This window comes from Nothoprocta perdicaria, unplaced genomic scaffold (assembly GCF_003342845.1).
Source record: "Nothoprocta perdicaria isolate Ctin4 unplaced genomic scaffold, notPer1 scaffold_34, whole genome shotgun sequence".
NCBI lineage: Eukaryota > Metazoa > Chordata > Aves > Tinamiformes > Tinamidae > Nothoprocta > Nothoprocta perdicaria.
This window is the reverse complement of record NW_020455577.1, coordinates 2,679,751-2,701,094: the sequence shown is the minus strand read 5'-3', so window position 1 is coordinate 2,701,094 and position 21,344 is coordinate 2,679,751. Positions and strand designations below refer to the sequence as shown.

The window sequence follows — 21,344 nt, the reverse complement described above, 5'->3', positions numbered from 1 at the left end:
GGGCCTAAATTTTGGGCTAAGCGTCCTACTTCCTCTTGTAAAACTAATCTGTATATGTCTCTGCACTGTTGCCCATCTACAAAGCAATGATTATAGTAACTTCTCCCCAGATCATTCAAGTTATCAATATAYGAAATGGCTCAGGGAAGATCATTTTATCTCCCTTAGAAACCTACAATGGATCCAAATGTCCAAACTTAGTATTTCCACTTCCCTTCAGTGTTATTCTAGAGAAGAATATGAAACACTCATTTTAAAAATATCTGCAAAGTAACTTCAGCACATGGTAATTAATAATTTCATTTTTGCCTACTTTTTCTAATTYCCTTAAATAGCTTTTCACTAGCTTACCATGTTCGGTGCCTGTAAATTWTTTAATGAGGTTTGAAGAGGCTCACAGGGTTGCAGCTAGGTACCAGRCACTGCACCTATCTTTACCTACAAATTCACACAGAGCTTTATTTTCTTAGCAAAATGTGGTCATTTTTCACGGAAAGTTGCRGAGTAGCGTTCAGCCACAATGAATAGCTTCAAATAGTGACAGATAAATGCAGTTACTCAGGCTAGTTCTTTGCCTGTCGACTTTATTCAATCACAATTGTAACTAGAGCCACATCAGAAAGCAGCAAGTTATAGGAGAGGCAGAAGGGACCTGAGAATTGGTTGAGATTTGTTTTAAGAGAAGAAACAGAGCAAAGTGGTCACAGGAAGCATATAAAAAGCGAGAGCTTTTTAAGAGRATCCTCCTCTTTCATCATTCTTCAGTTAGGGTATATATTTTTCACTTGAAACTTCAGATTATCAAATACAGCCAGTGCTATCGCTCTCGTCTGACAGTGGGGTTTTACAGCAGAAGTCTCTCTGCTTTCCAGTGAGGCTTACATTTATTGCAGCATGATATGTCTATGTATACCTTAACGTGTAGTGGCATCTGGCAGAAATATGAATCATTGGGAGTGACTTTCTTAAAATGAAGTGCACTTTCCAAACCTTTACTGACTGGGGCACAGAACAATGTCTGCTTTACCCAGTTTATGCCAATCTCTGTGTTAGTGGCTTGTCCTGTTTTTTCTGTTCTGGAAGTGAAAGGAATATATGAAAAGTGAAGTTGCAGTGAGCTGTGTCCCACTTTCCCGTCTTTAACACAGAAAACAATGGGTAGGTCTTATATATGACTCAATTTTGCGTGTCTGCAAAAGTGTGAGTGTCATTGTTTTTTTTTTTTTTTTGTGGCAGAAATGAAAGTGAATATATGAATGCAGTAAAGAAGCAGCAGGATTGGGTATGTACTTGCCCATGTCAAGAGCTATAGACCTTCGGGAGAGCCAGAATGGATTTGAAGAATTATGGATTGGAAGCCCCCATTAAACATTTTGTAGAAAAAATCAGCCAAGTGAATGGCATACTGTAGTGTCCCTCTCCATACTTGGTTGCTCYATTTTCAGTGCTAAACAGTTATTCTGTGCATATCTGTTGGTTTATTATCCAACAGCACCTGTGAGGCATCATCCTCCCCTTGTATGTGGGGTCTGAGTCACACGTGGCACTAGTGACATCTCTCCAGAAAGGATGAAGCAAATGTATGAGCTGAACCCAAGCTGGAGACAACATTTAGTGTCTGTGTTGTTCTTCCCCTTTCAAGAAATGRTAGTTATTATTTTTACAGAACAGCAATTGGAAGCTCCCCGAGGCATGGATTTACTTTCTGCTGCACTTGGACAACAYGCTATCATTTGCACAGCACTTGGCCCTTAGATATAGCATCTGTTCCTAAATGCAAAATGACTGYCACAGAGCCACTTACATGTGGATTATTTCATAAGGGCTTCTGTATCTGAATAGAAGCATTTGGTTTTTACACAACATTAATGATATGTTGTAAGTATTGATTTTTTGACTATATAAATACACACACGCATACTATTTTGTAATGAGACTAGCACATATATAAATATAGGTCACACTAAAAGACAAGTAATAAACTGTTTATTCATATCAGGGTTAAGCAAATAAGTTATTCTTATAGCTGATACTGCTTGTTATGTGCCAGTTGCTWTACAGACCACTGTCACTCAAGATAAAAGCACTCTAGATAAAAGGATTAGTCAATATTTATAGAACTGTATAAGCAATTCAAATAGCTCAGGTTGGAGGAGAAGTTGCCATGTAAAAAATATGTGTTCTGAAAGCACGTAAGAYATACCTACAGTAAGTGCAAGTGTGAGAGGGAATGTTAATTTTCTTTTATGTGGTTATACGCATTAGCTCAGCTAATAATATTTATATTTTTAAGTAAAATTTTTCAATATCATTTTCTCTTCTAAACATATTACACACCAAAATTTTCAGATAAAAGTAATCTGAATATTTTTGTTGTATTTTTCTCCATATTCAGTGCTTATTTTTCCTCTTATGAAGTTTAATTTAAAACAAAGATGATAGGCTCCTTTGACACTCCTTGTCAATAATGCTCACAGTTTTGCCTCTTTTTGTCACTTAGACATTATTATTCTAGGGTTACTATTCTCTAACCATTAATCTCATAATTAAGATATTTCTTTCAAATTTAACAGCAGAAATGGAAGGACAAGAGCAATTATTCAAACACGATTCTGCTAAGTGCTGCTAATTTTCAGTTCCATTACAGAGTTAAAAGTACTACCTAAGTTACACTTTGTATACACGATTGTTTAGAAATTTCTTTACAACCTTCCACACCGCCAGTTTCTTGCCACCTTATAAACTTCGTACGAGTTACAAGCAAATAGTCTGGATAGATACTACGCTCAATACCATCTTAACTGCACATAATATTTCAAAAAAGAAAATATTTACCTTTAAACATTGTCATTAAAATGATGCAAGCTTGTATCCTAGTTGCAACCATCTTTTTTTTCTGAAGTAAAAAGGGTGGTTAGAATTTATGCAGCCCAAAAACGAAGTTTCAAAATCAAATTCAAAACAATGCTAGACACAAGAGCTCTTTTCCAGGATTAGCTTGCTCCACTTCTGTACCTGCTGATGTAGACTGATGGTATATTTTGCTCAAGCCAGATCAAGAAGGCTTAAAGTAAGACTCATTAGCCTGCTTACGCAGTAGATATGTATTCTGCTTAAATTCTTTTTCAGAACATTCTACCCATGTGCTCCTACTAAACTTTCATTGAGTTTCCACTGTAAACCTTCACTGTGCTTTCAGAGAGACAGATTTTTAAGGACTCTTCAAAACTGATTTGACATTTGTTATGATTCCTTTTCCTATTACAAAAATGATATTTTTAAGGACCACATTTTCTTTAATTTTCAAAGGGTTTATTCTTCACAGTCATTGTCATTCAGAAAAATAATATCTCAATAGGCATAAAGAAAAGACAAAATGGCTCTCAGGTCTATTTTTTGAATTATTTTTATTTTTGACTTTCATTTTACCACTTTCTGGAATTTACTGTATATTTTTGAGTGTGTTTAAGAAGAAAAAAAAAACATTTATTGAAACATGTCCTTTCTTTCTAGCTCCTGAACAAGAAGTTTTGGTTAATTTAATGAAAGGAAAATAACTAAATTTCAATAGATGGAGGTACTTTCTGTGACAATGCCAATGTGGGGCTTTTTTTTACTTTTCATTATATTCTAATTATATAATGAATTGCATAAAAGTAGGTCAATATATTTTTGTGTAACAAGTGAAACGCCTGAGAACAAAGACTCTTTCCGGAGGCCCATGTTTATACCGTCCTTTTGGCGAARGGCAAACTCTCCACTCGGATTTTTTTTCCATTAGTTTCACGTTTTGCATCCTTAGCAACAGTCTGTCTTGTTGTATTTCCTCTGCGTTACATAAATAAACTCACCAGTCACTGAAAGAGGAATTGACCCCATGGTCCAGCAGTTGGGTCTATGTGAGGTCCTACTCCAGTAATGTTTTTCTTACTGATCAGGAGCAGTAGCTCCACCAAGAGGCAGAGCTGCTCCATCAGAGCAGGGTGGCTCTAGAAGTCCACCTCTCTCTTTGGGCAGCTTTGGGTGCTGCTTCTTGGAAACTCTTCAGTATTTCTCAGTTTTCCCCCTGACACAGGCTAAATCAAGGAGGGAAAACTCTTCCACCCTAAATTCTGTTTGCTGTCAAATATATATATTTTTTCAGGTTCACCAMGAGGTTCAAACTTATAAAAGAATTTGGATTCAGTTAATCAGCATTATCAAACTGTAAAGACAGTCTCACCCTATCAGGATTTGAATTCACAGTTATGCAACGTGCAGCTCTTGGTACCTCGATGCTTTCCCAGCCTATGCTACAGACACAGAATGATTATTACTGTCCTAAATGCAAATACTGTGGAATAAGGATGTCAGTCAGACTCTTTAAAAGGTAAGCAAGGTAACTTTAAACCAAATAGATTCTAGTTGATAAATTAATATGTATTTATTTTCTCACTACTATTTATCTGTTGTCTCATGTTAGAGCTTGAAGTTTAAAATGCAGTTTCATTCTGAAAATAAAAATATGTCAGAGGTTCTCAGCTATCACTCCCTTTACAAGAGGTTCATTACAGTTTACTGAAAATGAGTTAATACAGAAAYCTAGGCTCACCCTTTTTAGCTCTGTTAGTACTAACAAACATGTAGGAGAAGTGGCCTTGGCCTTGTCTTGCTYACCACTACCTGAAGTTTTAACTCCAAAAATATAAAACGCGAGTAGAAGTTAACTTTTGCAAAATTTAATTGTAGGATGATCTTTAGAATATGCTTTGTGGAGGGAGCAGCAAGTTTTGCAAAAATAGTTTCTCCACTGCTCTACAGCTTCTGGAAATGTCTATTACAAAATGCTACCTTGGTCAGAAACAACTTTTCTTCAAGGCACTCATTAATCCTGAGGCCAGCGGAAAGGTCTGGCAGAGCATGAATGCTTCAGGACTCCAGTTCTTAGCAGATAATCATGAAAATTCTAACTTTGTCACATCTGTGCTGATAATTGCAAGGAGATAATTACTCCTTGCTGGAAGGAGGAAAGGCATGCTCGCAAGCGAGCGAAATAAATTGACCATCTTTATGTCATTGTGATTAAAACTCACGCTGCTGGGCATAAATCACTTGTCATGAAGGTCAGGAAGGAAGCTTTACTCTTATGTATATTGAAGTAGAGCAAGTGAGAGGTATTTAAAAAGGATTTTTTCTATTTGCTTTCAGTGAAGAATTGGCCTATATTGGACACCAAACTTAATGTGACCAGTGATCTGATGGTATATGGCCATTTTTGCTGGTGCCTTAGCTAGAGAAAAACTCATATAAAATGAAGGACAGAATACAGAGCAGAGCTGGAGCTCTGGCAAGTTGGATAGGGTTTAAAATAGCAGAATAATAAGCATTTACTGACATTAGAATAGTTTGCACATGATACCTTTCACATAGAAATCTAATTCTGTAAAGTTGTAAGACCTTGCTATTTATTGCTTTATTGCAGACAAATTCATTATTCTGCTATTTCTCCTCTTGCCATTTGAAATGTATATATTAAGTTAATACTGGTTAGGAAAAAAAAATATCAAATATAAATAGAGTTCAGCAACTTGGCTTAATCATTAAATATGTCACTCTTTCTGAGGGATATGGAATTCATAATGTGCTACATTCACTATGGTATGCTGTAACTCAATCTTTTTGCATTTTGCTGGCCTGAACCTTCATAGACTAGTTTAGATTATTTGGTGAAAAATGTATTTTTTTAAAAGCAGTAAAACTCCCCCCCAAAACTCAATCCCTTAATCTCTTACATCATTATAAGTTTTTTTGAGGGCAAAAGTACTTGGAAATTTTTTCCACTTGTTTCACGTGTTTTGTCACACCTTAAAGAGGTTTTCATGTGAAAGAGAATCAATATATGTACGTACTGCAGGTGATTAGTTGTTTAGTGAGATCTGGGTGTGTTTATTTTATTTCATAAATATTGGAAACAGCCGACTGACTTAAGCATTAAGCTTCCGTGTAGATCAACCAGCCTTTTCCATGAGGAAATATCCACCCTTGGCGAGGGTGAATATTCCCTACGCAAGGCTCTGGGAATGGTGTAGCCACAGGTCAGCAACGCAGAGGCTGGGAATGGCACGGGGCCATGCCTGAGAAGGGCAGCATGGCAAAACTGTTGCTTGTAGCCTACACCTTTGTCCCATATTTCGATTAACGCAGCCAGCCATGTGGATCCAATTGTAGGATTAAGGCCTGAATCTGGAGTGAAGAGAAACTTGGTGAAGAAATATGTCCCCTCATGGCACTCATTTTCTTTTCATTTCCCTACTCCCACAGCCAGCTTTATATATAGGTAGAGAAACAGCTGCTGTTGTGGTTGACTGGTGGGGGTAAGAAAATCTAACACTGTCAGCACAGTTTTCCCAGGGAACATCCTCCCCGAGTGGGCTCTTTGCCTGYGTTTGTGTCCCTGTATGGAGCTATGGCCATAAGCATGGCCTAAAGTAGCAAGTGTCAATAACAGGAAGGATGCAATGAAGAAAGATGACAGGTTAAAAGAAAGGAGACTGGTCAAAGTGGAGAAAAGTGATTTATTGAGGTGGGAAAGATGCTGAGATACTTGCACGTGTAGCATTCTTGCTGGTAGCATGCGCAGGTAGTAAGAGGAATGGCTGTATATGCAAATACATATAAACATATAAAGGAAATGTGAGGGAATGCTTAGAAAAAGTGTTATGCAGAGATAAGATCTCTACAGGGGTCTGAGCTAAAAATTGAATGGAGGAAGGAGACCACAGAGGTGATGCCAAAGACAAAAGACAGAAAATTCAGGGAAAAAAAAAAAAAAAAAGAAATCTTTGCATTTGTGTAATGAAATAGATCTTTCTTAGATGGAGCAGAGAGGCCAATTCATAAACTTTGGAGAATTAATAGAAACATAGAAGAACTTATTCTGGCAACCTTTGCAGGTGGTCTTGTCCAACCCTTTGCTCAAAGCACAKTAAACTCTGCAGTTGGGTCAGGTGGATCTGGACCTTGTAACAGAAGAAATGGCAATGATTTCAGAGAATCTGATGAATTTATTCCTGAATATAGACTAGTATTTTGTTTTCTACTTTCATTGGGTTCCTCTTGTACTTGCAGTAGGTTCTTATTTTTGTGCTCCTGACTCAAAGTTGCAAAAATAATATATAAAATTCAGGTACTTTTATGTTTCACCTTTCAGGACAGCTTGGCAAGASTGCCAAATTCAGAGCATTAATGATCTGATTTGCATTTTTGTAGATTTATGAACTTGCACATACCGACATTGTGTGTGTGCATTTGAACTGAAGTGTATCCAGAGGGATCTTAAAACAATCAATACCTTTGAGTGCTTTAATTAGATCATACAAGGTCACGTTTCATTGACTCGAAAATCTGTTTGCAGCGTATTACTCACTTTGGAATTGTAAAACAAATTAATTTTCAGCCCTGCAAACACTTAAGGGCTTTTAAAGTGTGCTTGCTGCTGATGAACACATCTATRGAGAACTGTACGCTGCTTCTAGCCTCCCCTAAACGGGATTTTCTACCTTGTCTCTTGTTGGCTGTTTCCTATTTGTCTTAACTGAAGTCGGCAAGTACAGTCACTGTGCTGTCTAGTGTGAAATGGCCTCTGCCCAGGGAAACGGCGCTTTGGAAATACTGCAGTGATTTGCAAGATTTCTCCTTGTGTTAAAACCAATGTGAGTCCACGCAACATATAGAAGGGGCTATATTTACATAGCTTCATTGTCAGTCCATATTAAAACTTAGCCAAAAAGCCAGTAGGCTAGAAAATCATAGTTTTAATAGGGCATGTAGAGCTTAACTGAGAAGGGAGTTCTGAGAATTGGRAAATATAAAATATGTATGTGTGAACACAGCATGTGCATACTGTGGGTATTTTAAAATGGAGAATTAGCATGAATATGATCTGCCTTTATGCTGGCTAAAATTACATTCCTCTGTACAAACAATATAAATTTGTACTACATTTATATATTTATATATGTATATATTTATATATAAATGTATAAATATATATATATRTTTATACTTGTATATATCTATACATTTATTTATACAGTTATTTATACTGTATTTATTATTGCAGAAAAAYAAGTCCCTTTCCCCAAACTATTCGCTTCTCCCTTTTTTACAGAGCAATTCTCTGCCTGATATATGTTTGCATAACTGAGGTAAATAGCTGTGGTCTGTTACAGATCAGGAGCAGGAGATCATGGACTGTGATCTTGAGAACAAATTCAGTACCCACGCGATGGCAGACTGTCATTCCTCTTGTGCCTTTGACAGCAGCATTAATTTCACTCTTTCCCTTCAACGTTAATTCTTGTGCAGCGTGAAAGCTTGTCCAAATGTTAGGTTTGTTTATCCAAAATTTCATATGCCCAACATAGGCTGAAAATAGCAAGTGTGACTGCAGCATATGCAGGCCAGCCCAAGCAGGCTTCACACTTGCTAGGTCACATAATGATCCCAGTGACAATGTGGTAGCACAGGCTCCAGCTGAGATTCTACATGTACACTATGGGCTTCTGGCTGTGTCCTTCGGGAATTACCTGTGTTGTGGGATGAGTATGTGATTTAGCTGGGTTAAATATAGCTTTTTGCACATCTTATGTATTGCACATCCTACTGCTATGCAGACATATCCATAATGCAACATTTAAATAGTTGTATTTGTTACTCTCTATTTGTTACTATAGCTGGAGATAGAATCCCTTATTTTCTGACCTCACCTACAAGCCTAATAAAAAATTTTCCTAGCCCTCTTTAAGAAAAATGGTGCTCACAATAAGTGACTACAGCCATAATAATATTGATCACTAGGATTCTCTTATAGTAACTTAAYACAGACTGACTGTAAGAATTACAGCTGTGTGAGAGCAAACTGAATCATAACCACTGCATCTATTTCTAGCAGTCACTTATTAGCACAAATTACCCATTTATGGCAGCTATTTTTTATTTCTATCAGAGACTGTTTATCTTCCAAATGTAAAATTCAGTGTCAGCAAGAGAAAGAGCATTCTTTCCTTAATCCAAATCTCCCTAACCAGTCAGCAAAAGTTGTCTAAGTTTATTCAAAAAATACTTTTCAAGGGAACAGCACTCAGATGGTTAGCAAAAGGCCGTCTTAACTTATTTGAACTTCTTCTTGTAGCTGAAAAAATCAGTCAGCGTAAGTAAACAGAAACAGCTTGTGCTTCCTTATAGTCACCTTAGTATTTATTTCAAACAGCAGACATAAAAATMTTAATTTTTATCACGTCTGTTTCTCCCACTAGCAAACACTAGATAATTAAGAACTAGATGCGATAGGAAACAATTAATGGAAAAGAGCTTTTAGGTAGCACGTAAAATTAATTTTGGTGCTCACTTTATCAGCTCGTTTTTATTATTTAGTGTCCAAACATATATTTAATATTCCTAAGAACACCTTAGATCTGGGACTTATCAGTGATAACTAACTGTCAGCAAAGTATAAACATCTTGAGTCCAATTCAAGAAAAGCACGTTTTTTGTTGTTGATGGTAGATTAAAATTAGAAATTTATTTAAGTATACATGTATGTATACACAATTGGGAAGAGTGGTGCTATACCAGGTGGCTGTGCTTTCATTCAGAGGGTCCTTGACAAGCTAGAGAAAGAGGTAACATTGAGGGACTTCATAGAGAAATGCAAAGTCCTGCTCCTGGCCTGTGGGACTTAAGAGAGGATCAACATACTGCTGCACATCTTCACTTAAGGTTGTTAATAGGAAAGTACATTTTAAAGGCAGTAAATAATCTTTTCAAATAATAATAAAAAAATTCTCCTCAATTCACCTGCTACTTCCTCTTGAAGAATTTTGTACTGTCTGATCTTGCTAATGTGATTGCTTTCACACACACAGCTCTACTTTAGACCYGATCACATAAGCATGAGGCCTAGTTTTAGTGATAACTGGCTTTTAAATTTGAAATGCTCTATGGTGTTAAATAATCTTTTATAACAGATCCAGCTGGGAAAGCTGAGGCATGAGTGCAATGTAAAAGGTGGAAATATGTGGATTCTTTTTCATCTCTTCACTTAGTATACAGGTTTGCAAGTGTTAATCCAAGAAGATTTAGAAGATTATTTGTGCATGACAGCTTTGAGGATTTCCATCATTGTGATTTTCCTTCCAACTCTTTTTTTTGAAGAGCATGATGACCTATGACAACTAAGCTTTATTGTCGGTGCAGTCTGACATTGCTTCTGCTTAACGGATCAGACAGTTTGTTATCCATCAGTACAAGACACTTTCTTCCCTGCATCAACCTAGGGTCCCTCTCCAATATTTCCCATCTGGGCCGACCTGTGCGATCAAGAGGTCACGTCCTGAAGTCAAACCCAGAATCGAAACACTCACTTCGACTATGGGCCAGATTATTAATGTAACCCATTTAATTTAGATCAAGTTGGAACTTGACATTCAATTTCTCCGTCCAGAAGCAATTATTTTTAAAGGAACATGCCAACCATTTTACTTGGCTTAGAATAGTGAAAGTTCAAAAGGGTAAAAAACATTTCACACCATAAATAAAGAATTGATTATACTTGAAAACAAAGTTTGTAATTAGTACTGACATTTCTGAGCCTGGATGAGGTGCCTTTTATGCTTTAAAAACCCATGTCGTTTATGTCACTGGCATTATGGGAACCTTATGTAAGGTCTCAACTAGTCCTTTGCTTCAAGGATTGAGAGGAAAACATGAATATTTTGCATAGAACTTGAGTAAAACACGTATTTTGTTCAGGGATGGTGCAGAATTCAATGTGGGTACTTAGGCCTAAGCAGGACRGGAATTCTTTTGCCTTCATCCACCCAAATTGCTTCATCGTCAAGGCCACAGCAGAAGACAGCATTTTGGGACAGAAAGATGATGTGCTGTTGTTTTTTCTTGTATGGAAGCCAAGCTTCAATTTTCACATACGAGAACAACTTATTTAGAGACATGCAAATATCTATGAGAAAAGTTGTATGAGTGAAAAGATAGTAGCTGAACTATATGAAAATTGTAATTTCTACAAGACCTAAGTGATTTATGGCATCACGTTTATTTTTAATGCCATAGCAAAATAACAGTAATCTGCATACTTCAATATTAAAAAGTTTATACCTACATCTTGACTTTTATATGAATATAGGCCAGTATTGCTGACACAACAAATATGTACAGGTTTGGCACACAAACATGKTTTCCCAGAAGCTACAAAATTAAAATAATTAGTAAACGAGACCAACATACATTTGGTTTCTTAGCAAACATAAGCACTGCATGCTGTAAACCTTAAGAAAAGGATGAAGACAAATCTTTCATTTTTGCCACAAAATCACCCAACCAGCCAGAAAAGTGTGCACTTTAAAATAGAAAAGATGAAAGTTGTGGACCTTTTTAATTAGCAATCAAAGAAAAGTTTTCTATAGAAAAAGCAGTGAAGTTCTCTGAAGCAGCTATTATGTGTATGTGCATGCATATATATGTATATAGAGAGTGAAAGAGTGTTTCTTTATGTGTGTGTATATATGCACATGTATATAAAAATATATACATGCATATAAATATATGGTTCAGAACTACTTGCCCATGTGCTGTTTCTCCAGGTTCTCTCATGTCACTCCTGATTTCTTCTGTTATGGGGTGGAAAAAGAAGTAATGCCTTTTAAAATGTCTGCCTGTATAATTTACAGAATTTCCAATAAACTGTTGGGTTTAACAATGGTGAGATTATTAAGGTTGTTTTCAAAATCATCTGTTGAGTAAAACTTTGAACTATTAAATTGGGTCATTTTGTTTATCACTTGACATTTGACCTTAAACGTTCCATTAATCTGACTGTATTGGGGAAGGGAAGTATATTAGTCCCAAAGCACAGGTCTTCACTGGTTACTTGTTAATTACTTTCTCCAGATTTGTGTAAACTATACGATCTGTGGATTTAAAGAAAGTTTGTTTGGAGACCAGGTTGTGCATCTGCTTGACTTAGAAACCTGATTTTAATTTGACCAGAGTGATRCAGGCTCATACAATACAGTGCTGAAAAGTACAGGCTGTAACGCAGCTTTGAGCAGGAGAATCAAATTTGTAAGAGTTTGGGCAGAGTTCTGCTTTCAGTTTAGTTTGTGCAATGCCTTTGATTTCACCAAGGTTTGTACATAATTATACCACAGACCACATTTTAACATTGTAAGCTCATTAATGGTTAGCTTTGTGTATATATGTATATCCAGGATGTTTTGTATGTGTATGTGCAAGAAATACCTTTCCTTAGGAATCCTACAGGATAATCTGTAATGCCAACAATGCACTGTATACATGTAAACTTGACATAATATTTAAGCTGGATAATGCACAGATGTTTGTTTTTATATTAAGGAAAAGATGCTCACTTTTTAAATAACAGGCAGGTCACAGCACAAGTCCTATGCTTAGCTTTAGTTTGCATAACAAATGATAAAGTGGGGCATATGGAAACAAGACATGAAAAGACTATAGACTGATTTATAGGGAAAGATGGAATTAAGTGGATTCACCAATTCACCCAAGAGGTAACAAAACTGAAGTCTAGGACACTAAATATCTGAGCTATATGAATTAAAAGGGATAAGACATTATTCAGATGGAAATAAAGGTAAGTGGAAAGGTCCTGAAGAAAGCCTAAGAGAGAAATTTTTATCAGAAATTTGGAGTACCGTAACTTCAAATACAGCAACACAGTTATGTGGAATATATTCCTAGTAGAAGTGACTAAGTAGGAGTAGGTATCGGGAAAGAAAAGAGGAAGTGTATTTGGAAAAAAAATTACATGCTTGGATTCCTCCTACTACTAAGCAACATACAGCTGTACTCTTTTAGAAAACTTTTTTGCCAAATACTGGGCTTAGAGATTCTTAAGTGTAAGGACATTTTTTATCTGGGTATTGCAAGATCTGGAACCTTATGCCTGATAATCCATTCATCCCCTCCTTCCATCCTTCCCCTTCAAGGGAACAAGCTTTCCATGCTGAAAGTGTCTATGTGCCACAACATTTAACACAGAGAGATGTGCCAGATTCAAAATACCCACTGCTTGCAGGCTCTGTCAATCACATTGGACTACATTATACAGCTTAGCAGTGCAGCAAGACAAAATAGATCATAGCAGTGATGGGTCAGCTATGAAATTTTAAACTCAGTAGATCTTCTGAAAATAACATTGGTAGGGCCTTCCTAGGGTTTTAATTTCCTATATTTCTAGCTCATACAAAATTGARCGTGGCTGTTTGTGCATTCTTTGGGAAGTGAATAATGCAGAAGTGATGGCTGTGAGCTAATTGAGTTTCCAATGCAAACTACAGCAAGCAGAGAGATACATCACACCATATGTATTTCCAATAAAAATATATATACACAGTTATAACAGGACCATCAATGTTAACGCAAAATGATGGTCAAATCTGGAGACCAATTCTTAGTCATTTCATAATCATCAAAGTTCATCTTTTATATAATTCTAGAATAGATCTTCATTGCCAGTAGAGATAGTTGCTTTTTTGTCAAAATTTTTGTCAAARTTTTTGACTACTGTGGTGTGAACAGCTGAATGGCAGATGAGGAAATGAAGGAAACGTACATTGGAGTTTGGGAAGAAGATGAGATGTCTGTTTTTAATCTGCTTAATTTGATCTTTGTAAGAATCACATTGCTCTATATGTCTATGATGGTTCTGTGATTGTTGTTCAGGCACTCATGGTTGAGAAAAGTGTTGAAAATAGTAAAATAATTAAGAAACAAAAAACACATTTGTATATGAACTTCCCACATTATTCATAATGTACTTAATAACCTACTCATTTCCCATAAATAATATTTAGGTCGGTGTAATATTGTCACGTATAGAAAGAATGCCAGGGGAAAGGAATAAGGCTGGCTGAGGTGGTCTGTGAGTGTCTCTGCTGAAGCTGTACAGCTTATGCCAACATCTGAGGACGGGCAGGGAAGAGTCAGTCTGACACCCCATGTGCTTCTGTGTTTCCTTCTCACTAACTTGCATTTAGAGTGACAGTCCAAATGGATAAAATTCACGGCCTGGTCCCATGATGTTCATAGTGTCTGGATTGAGGTTTTCTTCAGTAAACTCTCTCTCATACTGGCCATTTATCTGCCTTGTCTTCTGGCTCCAGGAGACAGTTTCTCCATAYATATGCCAAGAACTGAATACGCATAAGCCACCAGTCTGATCATAGCATTTTCTCTTGCAGCGGTCCAACAGACTGGGAAAAGGGCCAAGAAAATTTAAAAGGGAAAAACGGAAAACAAGGCAAATGAACAAAAAGGCCAGAAAAGCTTCCAGGAATTCATGATGCCAAAGCAAGCAACAGCGCTTGTGGCACAACTGGCAAATGATGGATAACAAGGCACCCTAAATGGTAAGTCCTCAGCCGTCAGTGTTCACTTGTGTGTCACTGGGCAGCAGATGCCCTGTCATCAAACAGACTAGTGGGCTCTGCTCTTCTTACACCCATTCTACTGAGAAAAAATGGSTGATCTTCCTTGCTGGTAGCCCTGTCCCTTGTGTTGGGACCACTGGCAATACTGCTGTAGAGGCCCAAGGAGCAGAACTTGGCTCTCTTGCACGCTCGCTCCTTCTTGGGCGCAGTTCAATGCTAGAATGTGTCAGCTCGATGGACCTTGCAAGTTCAGGGATGCTTTCACTGTGGCATAGTGTTTATTACAACCTGGTGAAATCTGTGGCACTGCTTTCCTCCTTTCCTGCATGTTTTCCCAAAAGAGAATGAGAAGTTTAACCTTACAATTAAAAGTGTTCTTAAAAAATGTGCAGTCCTAGAGCAATACTATACATCCATGATTTTAAAGAACAAAGTTTTAGAATRATTATTGCCTTTACCTAGAAGTAACAAATTTCAAGCCCTTTACAACCTGAACAACCATYGTCTATAATTAAAGATATGGCCAGATAACATTTATTCTTATGGTTGGAAGAGGCAATGTTTCATTCTGATAAAGGCATATGTTTAGGTTCCATTGTCTCCTGCCCTTGGGCTCAAATCAGTAGCCTGAAAAGTTGGTATTCTCAAGTTTTCAGCTGAAATACARTAATTTGAATATTGAATATCACAATTGAATATTGAATATCACAATCCAGTGATTTCAAAGAGGTCTTTTTATACTTGTTGCAAAATCAGCACACATCTCAGAATTAATGACATCTTTCCATTGATTTCAGTGGCTTTTGGATCAGACCCCAACAGTACAGGGCACGTGGATTTTTATTTCTTCCTTGTTATGTCATATGACTATTAGTTCTTATATACTAGACAAGGAAGTAAGAATCTGGGTTATCCTGAACAGGGATTCAKATGCAGTTTGAATCATACTACTGCTGCTTACTAATCTTGAGTTTTCCTTAATTCCCATTAAAGCATGTGGTTTATTTGTTTTGAATCTGTCCATAAGCAGAGAAATGATTTACCACCATCAGAAAYGGATGTTTCCACTCCTTCTCAGCATATAAGGCTGCTGGCATAGAAGGAAGCAGGGGCTCGTTTTAGCACTTTCCATTTCAAAACTACCTCGGGGAAGGAGAATGGCTAGAGAGAAAGACTCTGGAGTAGTGAAGTGCCTAGGGAGGTGAGCTGCATTAGATCTACTACTGAATTCCTGAGCTTCAGCAGAGCTGTTATTCCTATGCAAATCAGTCTCACAGCATTAGCTCAAACTTCAACAGTATTTTTTTCTGTAATTGATAGAGCAAAATCTTGGGTCGCTAGGGACGCTAGGTTCTGGTCTGAGAAATACTGCTGGTTTCTTTACGTGTGCATAAGTTTCTTGTCTTCCTTGTGTCTCTCAGAGGCCAACAGAGAGAATGGCTTAAAATTTAGGCCATGCTGAAAAATGGAGGCAGTTGATGAACTGACAAGATTAACCTAGTTTTGCCATTACTTTGCAGCACGTTTGAAAGAGGAAATGAAAGACATTTCCCAAACAGCTTTCACAGCCACCCTGGTAAATATTATGTTCTTCCTGTCTTTCATTGTCACTGTCACTGAGCATACAAAATACATATTTTGCTTTTATTTTCTAATTACACTTATGTGTAACATCCAACAGGTATTTCAGTAACTACACTTACATAAAGGCTTTTTCTTTAGTATAATGTGCTTACATGCATATGAAATCAGTGGGAATTTCAGGGTCTTCAAGACTTCTGTCAGCTATGCTATCTCTAGAGATTTCTGCATTTTGATTTAAGAGACGGTCTATTGAAAATAGAGGTAATATTGATAGATTAATAGATTCAGAATCTCTTTCTCAAACAGACTGCATTTGTGCAGGATGAGCCCACCAACTCCCTGGGGAGCAGTTTAGTCCTCCATGGGAGTGAAGCCAGAGGAATCACAGCCCAAATCAGGCAAACAAGGCAGGTGAAGGCAATAAGTGGGAGGATAAAGGAGGCTGAGGACTAACCAAGGAAACACTTTCTGAATTGTTTTCTGAAACATAGGAATTTTTAAAGATGGGTGAGAGGGGAGGAAAAGGAGCCTGAGGTCTGGACACCACTGGAAGGAGGCAAAGAGAAAGAAGTGGGAGATGAAGAGGAATCCAGAGAGGTAAAGAGAGGCTGAAGAATTTAACAAGCCCTTTTTATACTCTCTTCAGTAGAGCAAAAGTACAACAGCAACACTTAGTGACAGGCGAGGGAAGGGCAGTTAAGGGGAAGTGATGGAACAAGAGTAAACTAGTCTCAAGGGAGAGAGAAAAAAAAAAGGAATTTGGAGGGAAAAATTTGGTCTCCTCTTTTTTTCTATCTGCTATCTCAAGAAATTAGTCATTCAGCTTCCTAGCAGACAGGGAAGCTGAGAAGCCACTCAGGTGATAAGTGGAATAAGAAATTGAAAACTAGTTAAACCTTTTTGACTAATTATTTTTTTTCCTTCAAAATGAGTGAGAAAAAGGAACTGACAGGAAAAGATTAAAGACCCAGAACCCATGCAATCCAAAAACTAACTTCATAGTCCTCATGCTAACATCAGACTGTGTTAGACTGTGTTAAGTAATACAAATCTCAATACAGCTATTTTTTTTCTTATAATCATTTGTAATATTAATAGTGTTTGGATTTTGTTGGTTTTGTTCATTATTGCTTTGCTTTTTTTTTTCTATTTTAAGAACACATTTACACACACAACTTATTTTTCTTGCAAGCTGCAGAATATCACCAACATGCTATGCTGTCAAATTTTTCCAAAAAGCCTCATTACACTCATTGTGAAGATGTGTTGCTGCCAATACCCGGATCCTGCATGGCAGAATTAAATGAGAAATGTAGGGCCAGAAATCCTGAAAGCTCAGTAAAATTTTTCCATGTTGGATTTATTTGGGGGTTGGACTAGATGACCTCCGAGGTCCCTTCCAACCTTAAGCATTCTATCATTCTATGATTTATGAAAATACTCTTTTATTATCCTTGGCTTTTTTCATCTGCGTGGTATGAAACCTGTACACAGAGCAAATACATGATGAAAGACCTGCTAGTAGAAGCTTATGGAATAATTCCAGCAAAGATGATTCCGAATCATAATGAAGTTCTACAGACCAAGCTGCCAAGGAGACAACAGCTCTTCCTTGCTGTCCAGACTGGCTTAGGTGTCATACCTGGAGCCTGCTTCTTTCTTGGTAGATTGACAACTTGGGGAACCAACTCCTTCCATAGAATTTTCTATAGAAACATGTATATTACAGCCACCAGAGGGACCCTTTGCACTATGACACCCTAAAACACACTTTCCCCCCGAACATTTATTTATAAACAACAAAATCCTGCAGCGCATTATTTCCTAAGCTTTTACCAAAAAAAMCAAAATCTCACCTGCAAATCCGGGTTTGCAGCTGCAGATGTATCCCTGCGCCCTGCGGAAGCTGAAGGCGGSGGGCAGCCCGGGCACGCTGCCGTAGCGGTGGGCCCAGGACAGCTCCACGCACTCGCCCCCGGACACGCAGGGGCTGCTGCTGCACTCGCTCACGTCGTCTTCGCAGCGGGAGCCCGTGTATCCTGCCAGCAGGAAGTAGAGGGTGTTTAATTGATGCCAGTTCTTGCCACATCTGAAAATATTATTATACATTTTCAGGATATATCTGAGTATTAGTTAAGTTTGGCTTGAAACTCAGGTGCTCACACACCTCCGGGACACTCTCTWCTTCTTCAAGGTGTGAGTATTTGACTGCAGCACTTTCTGGGCTGAGTACCTGGATGCTGTTATTCTGCCTGGCTTAGATAATCCTGCCTGTGCTATACAGCCTTTGACTTTTATTAGGCAGTAATGTGGAGATCTGTGTGGGTAGCAAGGCGCTGTGTCATACGCTGCACCTATGCTCTCAATGTGTGCAGTGTTCTCCTTGCTTTTGCAACACCTCCCTAAGACAGAGGTGCCTGCAGAGCATAAATTTGTTGATATCTGTGAAGTGCTTGAGCCCAAAGTGTCAGAAAAATCCCCAAGTTTTGCGGAATTGCTAAGCATTCTGCCTAATCCTTCTATTTCTAATGCATTTGTAATACAGTGTCTTATGTCCACCATGGAGAATTTCCCCAAACTGTGACCTACTAGCCTTGCTAGTCCAGGAGAATAGAGCTGGAGCAGGGGGGTTGGACTAGATGATCTCTAGAGGTCCCTTCCAACCTCAACCATTCTGTGAGTCTGTGAGCTAAGGGCATTTTCTCCTGTCTTGCAAGACGGAGGAACTTGCATTTAGGACATGAAGGAAACTGGTTTCCCAGTATCACACCTAGTATAATTTTATTTATAAATAGCAATCATCATTTTTTTCAGGGAAACTTAAGTTTTAGGCTGATTTATGTCACATTAGCGAAGAGTAAAAAAGGGATGGTAACAGCAGCGACATTCATGAATCACATGAGTTGAAGGATTAAGCATCCAATTGGGAGCTGGATTCCAGCTTCTAGTTTGGCTCCCATCTTAATTCTACTGCAATTGCTCTGAAGACATTTTCTTTTACTGTATGTGGAAATCATTCTGGCTCGTGATGAGAAGTGAAGCCTATCTAATGCCGAGCCTGTCTAATGCAAGAATATTTTTGAAGTCAGGTAATTCTAAGCTCTTAGTTCATCAGCAAAACAGGAGGACATATTTTATGAAAAAAAAGCAAAGAAGGTATTTATAGAATTTAGGCCTTACCTGGCCAACAGTGACACGTATAACTGTCAGTGCTGTCCTCACACGTAGCATTATTGTAGCATGGTTGTGACCAGCATAAGGGAATTAGGGTCTCACAGTGTAGGCCTGTAAATCCAGTACTTGTACAGTTGCAGGTGTATCTGCAACACAGAATGCCAATGTTTAGCAAGAAGATCTGGCTTATTTTCTAAATCTACAGAAGCTTCTTGTTTAGCTTTGGGTAACAGCTTGCACAGTTRAGACCAGACTTGAGAGCACCATCTGGGGTTCTAGGAGAAACTACAGAAATTTAGAATGGACCATTTCTAAAATAAATTTGCTTTTGACAGGTGATTTCTTCTAAGAGAGTTTTTTTTTCCCAAAAAACATTTCTGCCATTTTTAATGCAATTTTTCTAGGCTTAACATTATTCTCAAAATGCAAAGGAAGAGATTCTGGGAGAGAGATTTTCTTTGAAAGATTTGTTTCTGCTGTAGTTAGGTTTCAGTATAGAAATGCCAGTTATCTGCATAGCTCAGTTAATAACACCAACTAATATTTTGATGGCAATACTACAGTTGTGGGGTTAGAAGCAAATAAGCTAGTATATACAGAAATGAATAGTTACTATCTGCATAATTATTTCAATGTCTGCTTTTTCCTCAGATGAGCTCATTATTACAAAATACATAAGACCTGGTGATTTTACTGTGATATATCACAACCGCTGTGCTTAGGTTGTGATCAAACACCTAAAGGTATGCATATCATAAGAAAAGACAGATCTTTCCAAAATGACTGCTTTAAATGTRCACAGCTGGATGATCTTTTCCAATAATAAGCAGGATCAAAAATGAATTAAATTCTTATATGGCTTTCCCGTAYGTTAAAATGCTATACTAATAATTTTTCAATATATGAGGGAATTCATGAGGAATTTTCTGAGACTTCTGAGTTTAATCTCAGCATCATAGACTTATATATGTAAATATATGGAGGGAAAGCTATATTGTAGAATGAATTGTGCAACATAAGAGGACAACTAAAAGACTAACAGGCCAGCAAACATGGCCATTTTGCTGCATATTTAAGTGTCTGAAAGCAAAAACTCCTTGCAGGATAGTTTATTACAAGTGTGTGGATTATCCTTAAACCAAGATGAATTAGGTCAGTTGCCATTTCTTTTTCAGGATGTAAAATATAATCAGGAAGATGTGAATTAGTAAAATAGCTTTCATTCTGAAATGTATTCTCAACCAGAAGCCTTTATTTATTTATTTTAGTCCATTTTTTCACATGTTTCCTCAATGTATCTTCAGTTTGGTGCTGTTTCCTGGAGCTGCCTTTCTTTTGTGCCCTTTTCTCTGACTTATTTAAATATTCCAGGTTGCTCCGCTCTGCCAGCGCTTCTGCAGGCACCCAGCTTGCAGYCAAGGCAGGTGAAAAAGTCTCTGATCTGTCACTTGGACAAGACTAGAGTGTTCTCATTCCAGGTGTTTTCATTGCAGGTGCAAGGTGACCTCTTTCTCTCCCTGCAGTCACGCTTTAGGTGACACCGGACACCAATAAATTGTTGTGTCACATTCACAGTCATTCAGTACTTCAGAAAAGAAATTCCACAAGGTTAGTGTAATGCCACAAGGCTGTACAAAAACCCATTTCAAGGACATGATCTCTCAATTCAAGAGGAGCGTGCCTGTTGCTAACATGACTTTTCTGACTATTTTCTGTGGTGGTGTCTTCAAAATTGCTTTATAAAAGCTCAATACTAAACAATACAGGACAAATCTACTGGTAAGTTCAATGTCTGATGAATGTACTCATCAATTTTGGGCTTTAATTTCTATTTGGATACTTTATGCATATATATTTYCTGTATTTTAGACTCTAGTACTGAGTGTGTAAAGTGAATGTCAAAGAATGAATGCCAGAGTCCTGYGTGCCTGGACTGATCCTAGRTAGAGCTGTTAGCATCAGGTGAAGAAAGTTTTCTGTTGCTTTGCAATGGCCCTGTCTGTCTCTTCTGTCTATCTGTTTTCTCCTTTTCTTTTCTTTTCTTTTCTTTTCTTTTCTTTTCTTTTCTTTTCTTTTCTTTTCTTTTCTTTTCTTTTCTTTTCTTTTCTTTTCTTTTCTTTT

General features: G+C 37.6%; 1 protein-coding gene across 2 annotated transcripts in view; it reads right to left on the bottom strand.

Moving 5' to 3' along the window:
• The window catches only part of CRB1 (crumbs 1, cell polarity complex component), an 84,063-nt gene that overhangs the window by 31,591 nt on the left and 31,128 nt on the right, over positions 1 to 21,344 (bottom strand). For both annotated transcript variants that reach the window (XM_026043841.1, XM_026043840.1), the window contains 2 exons: positions 19,230 to 19,369; positions 17,906 to 18,088 (listed from right to left, as the gene is read on the bottom strand). In XM_026043841.1, the coding sequence (XP_025899626.1) occupies positions 17,906 to 18,088; positions 19,230 to 19,369 (323 nt within the window). The remainder of the gene's footprint in view (positions 1 to 17,905; positions 18,089 to 19,229; positions 19,370 to 21,344) is intronic.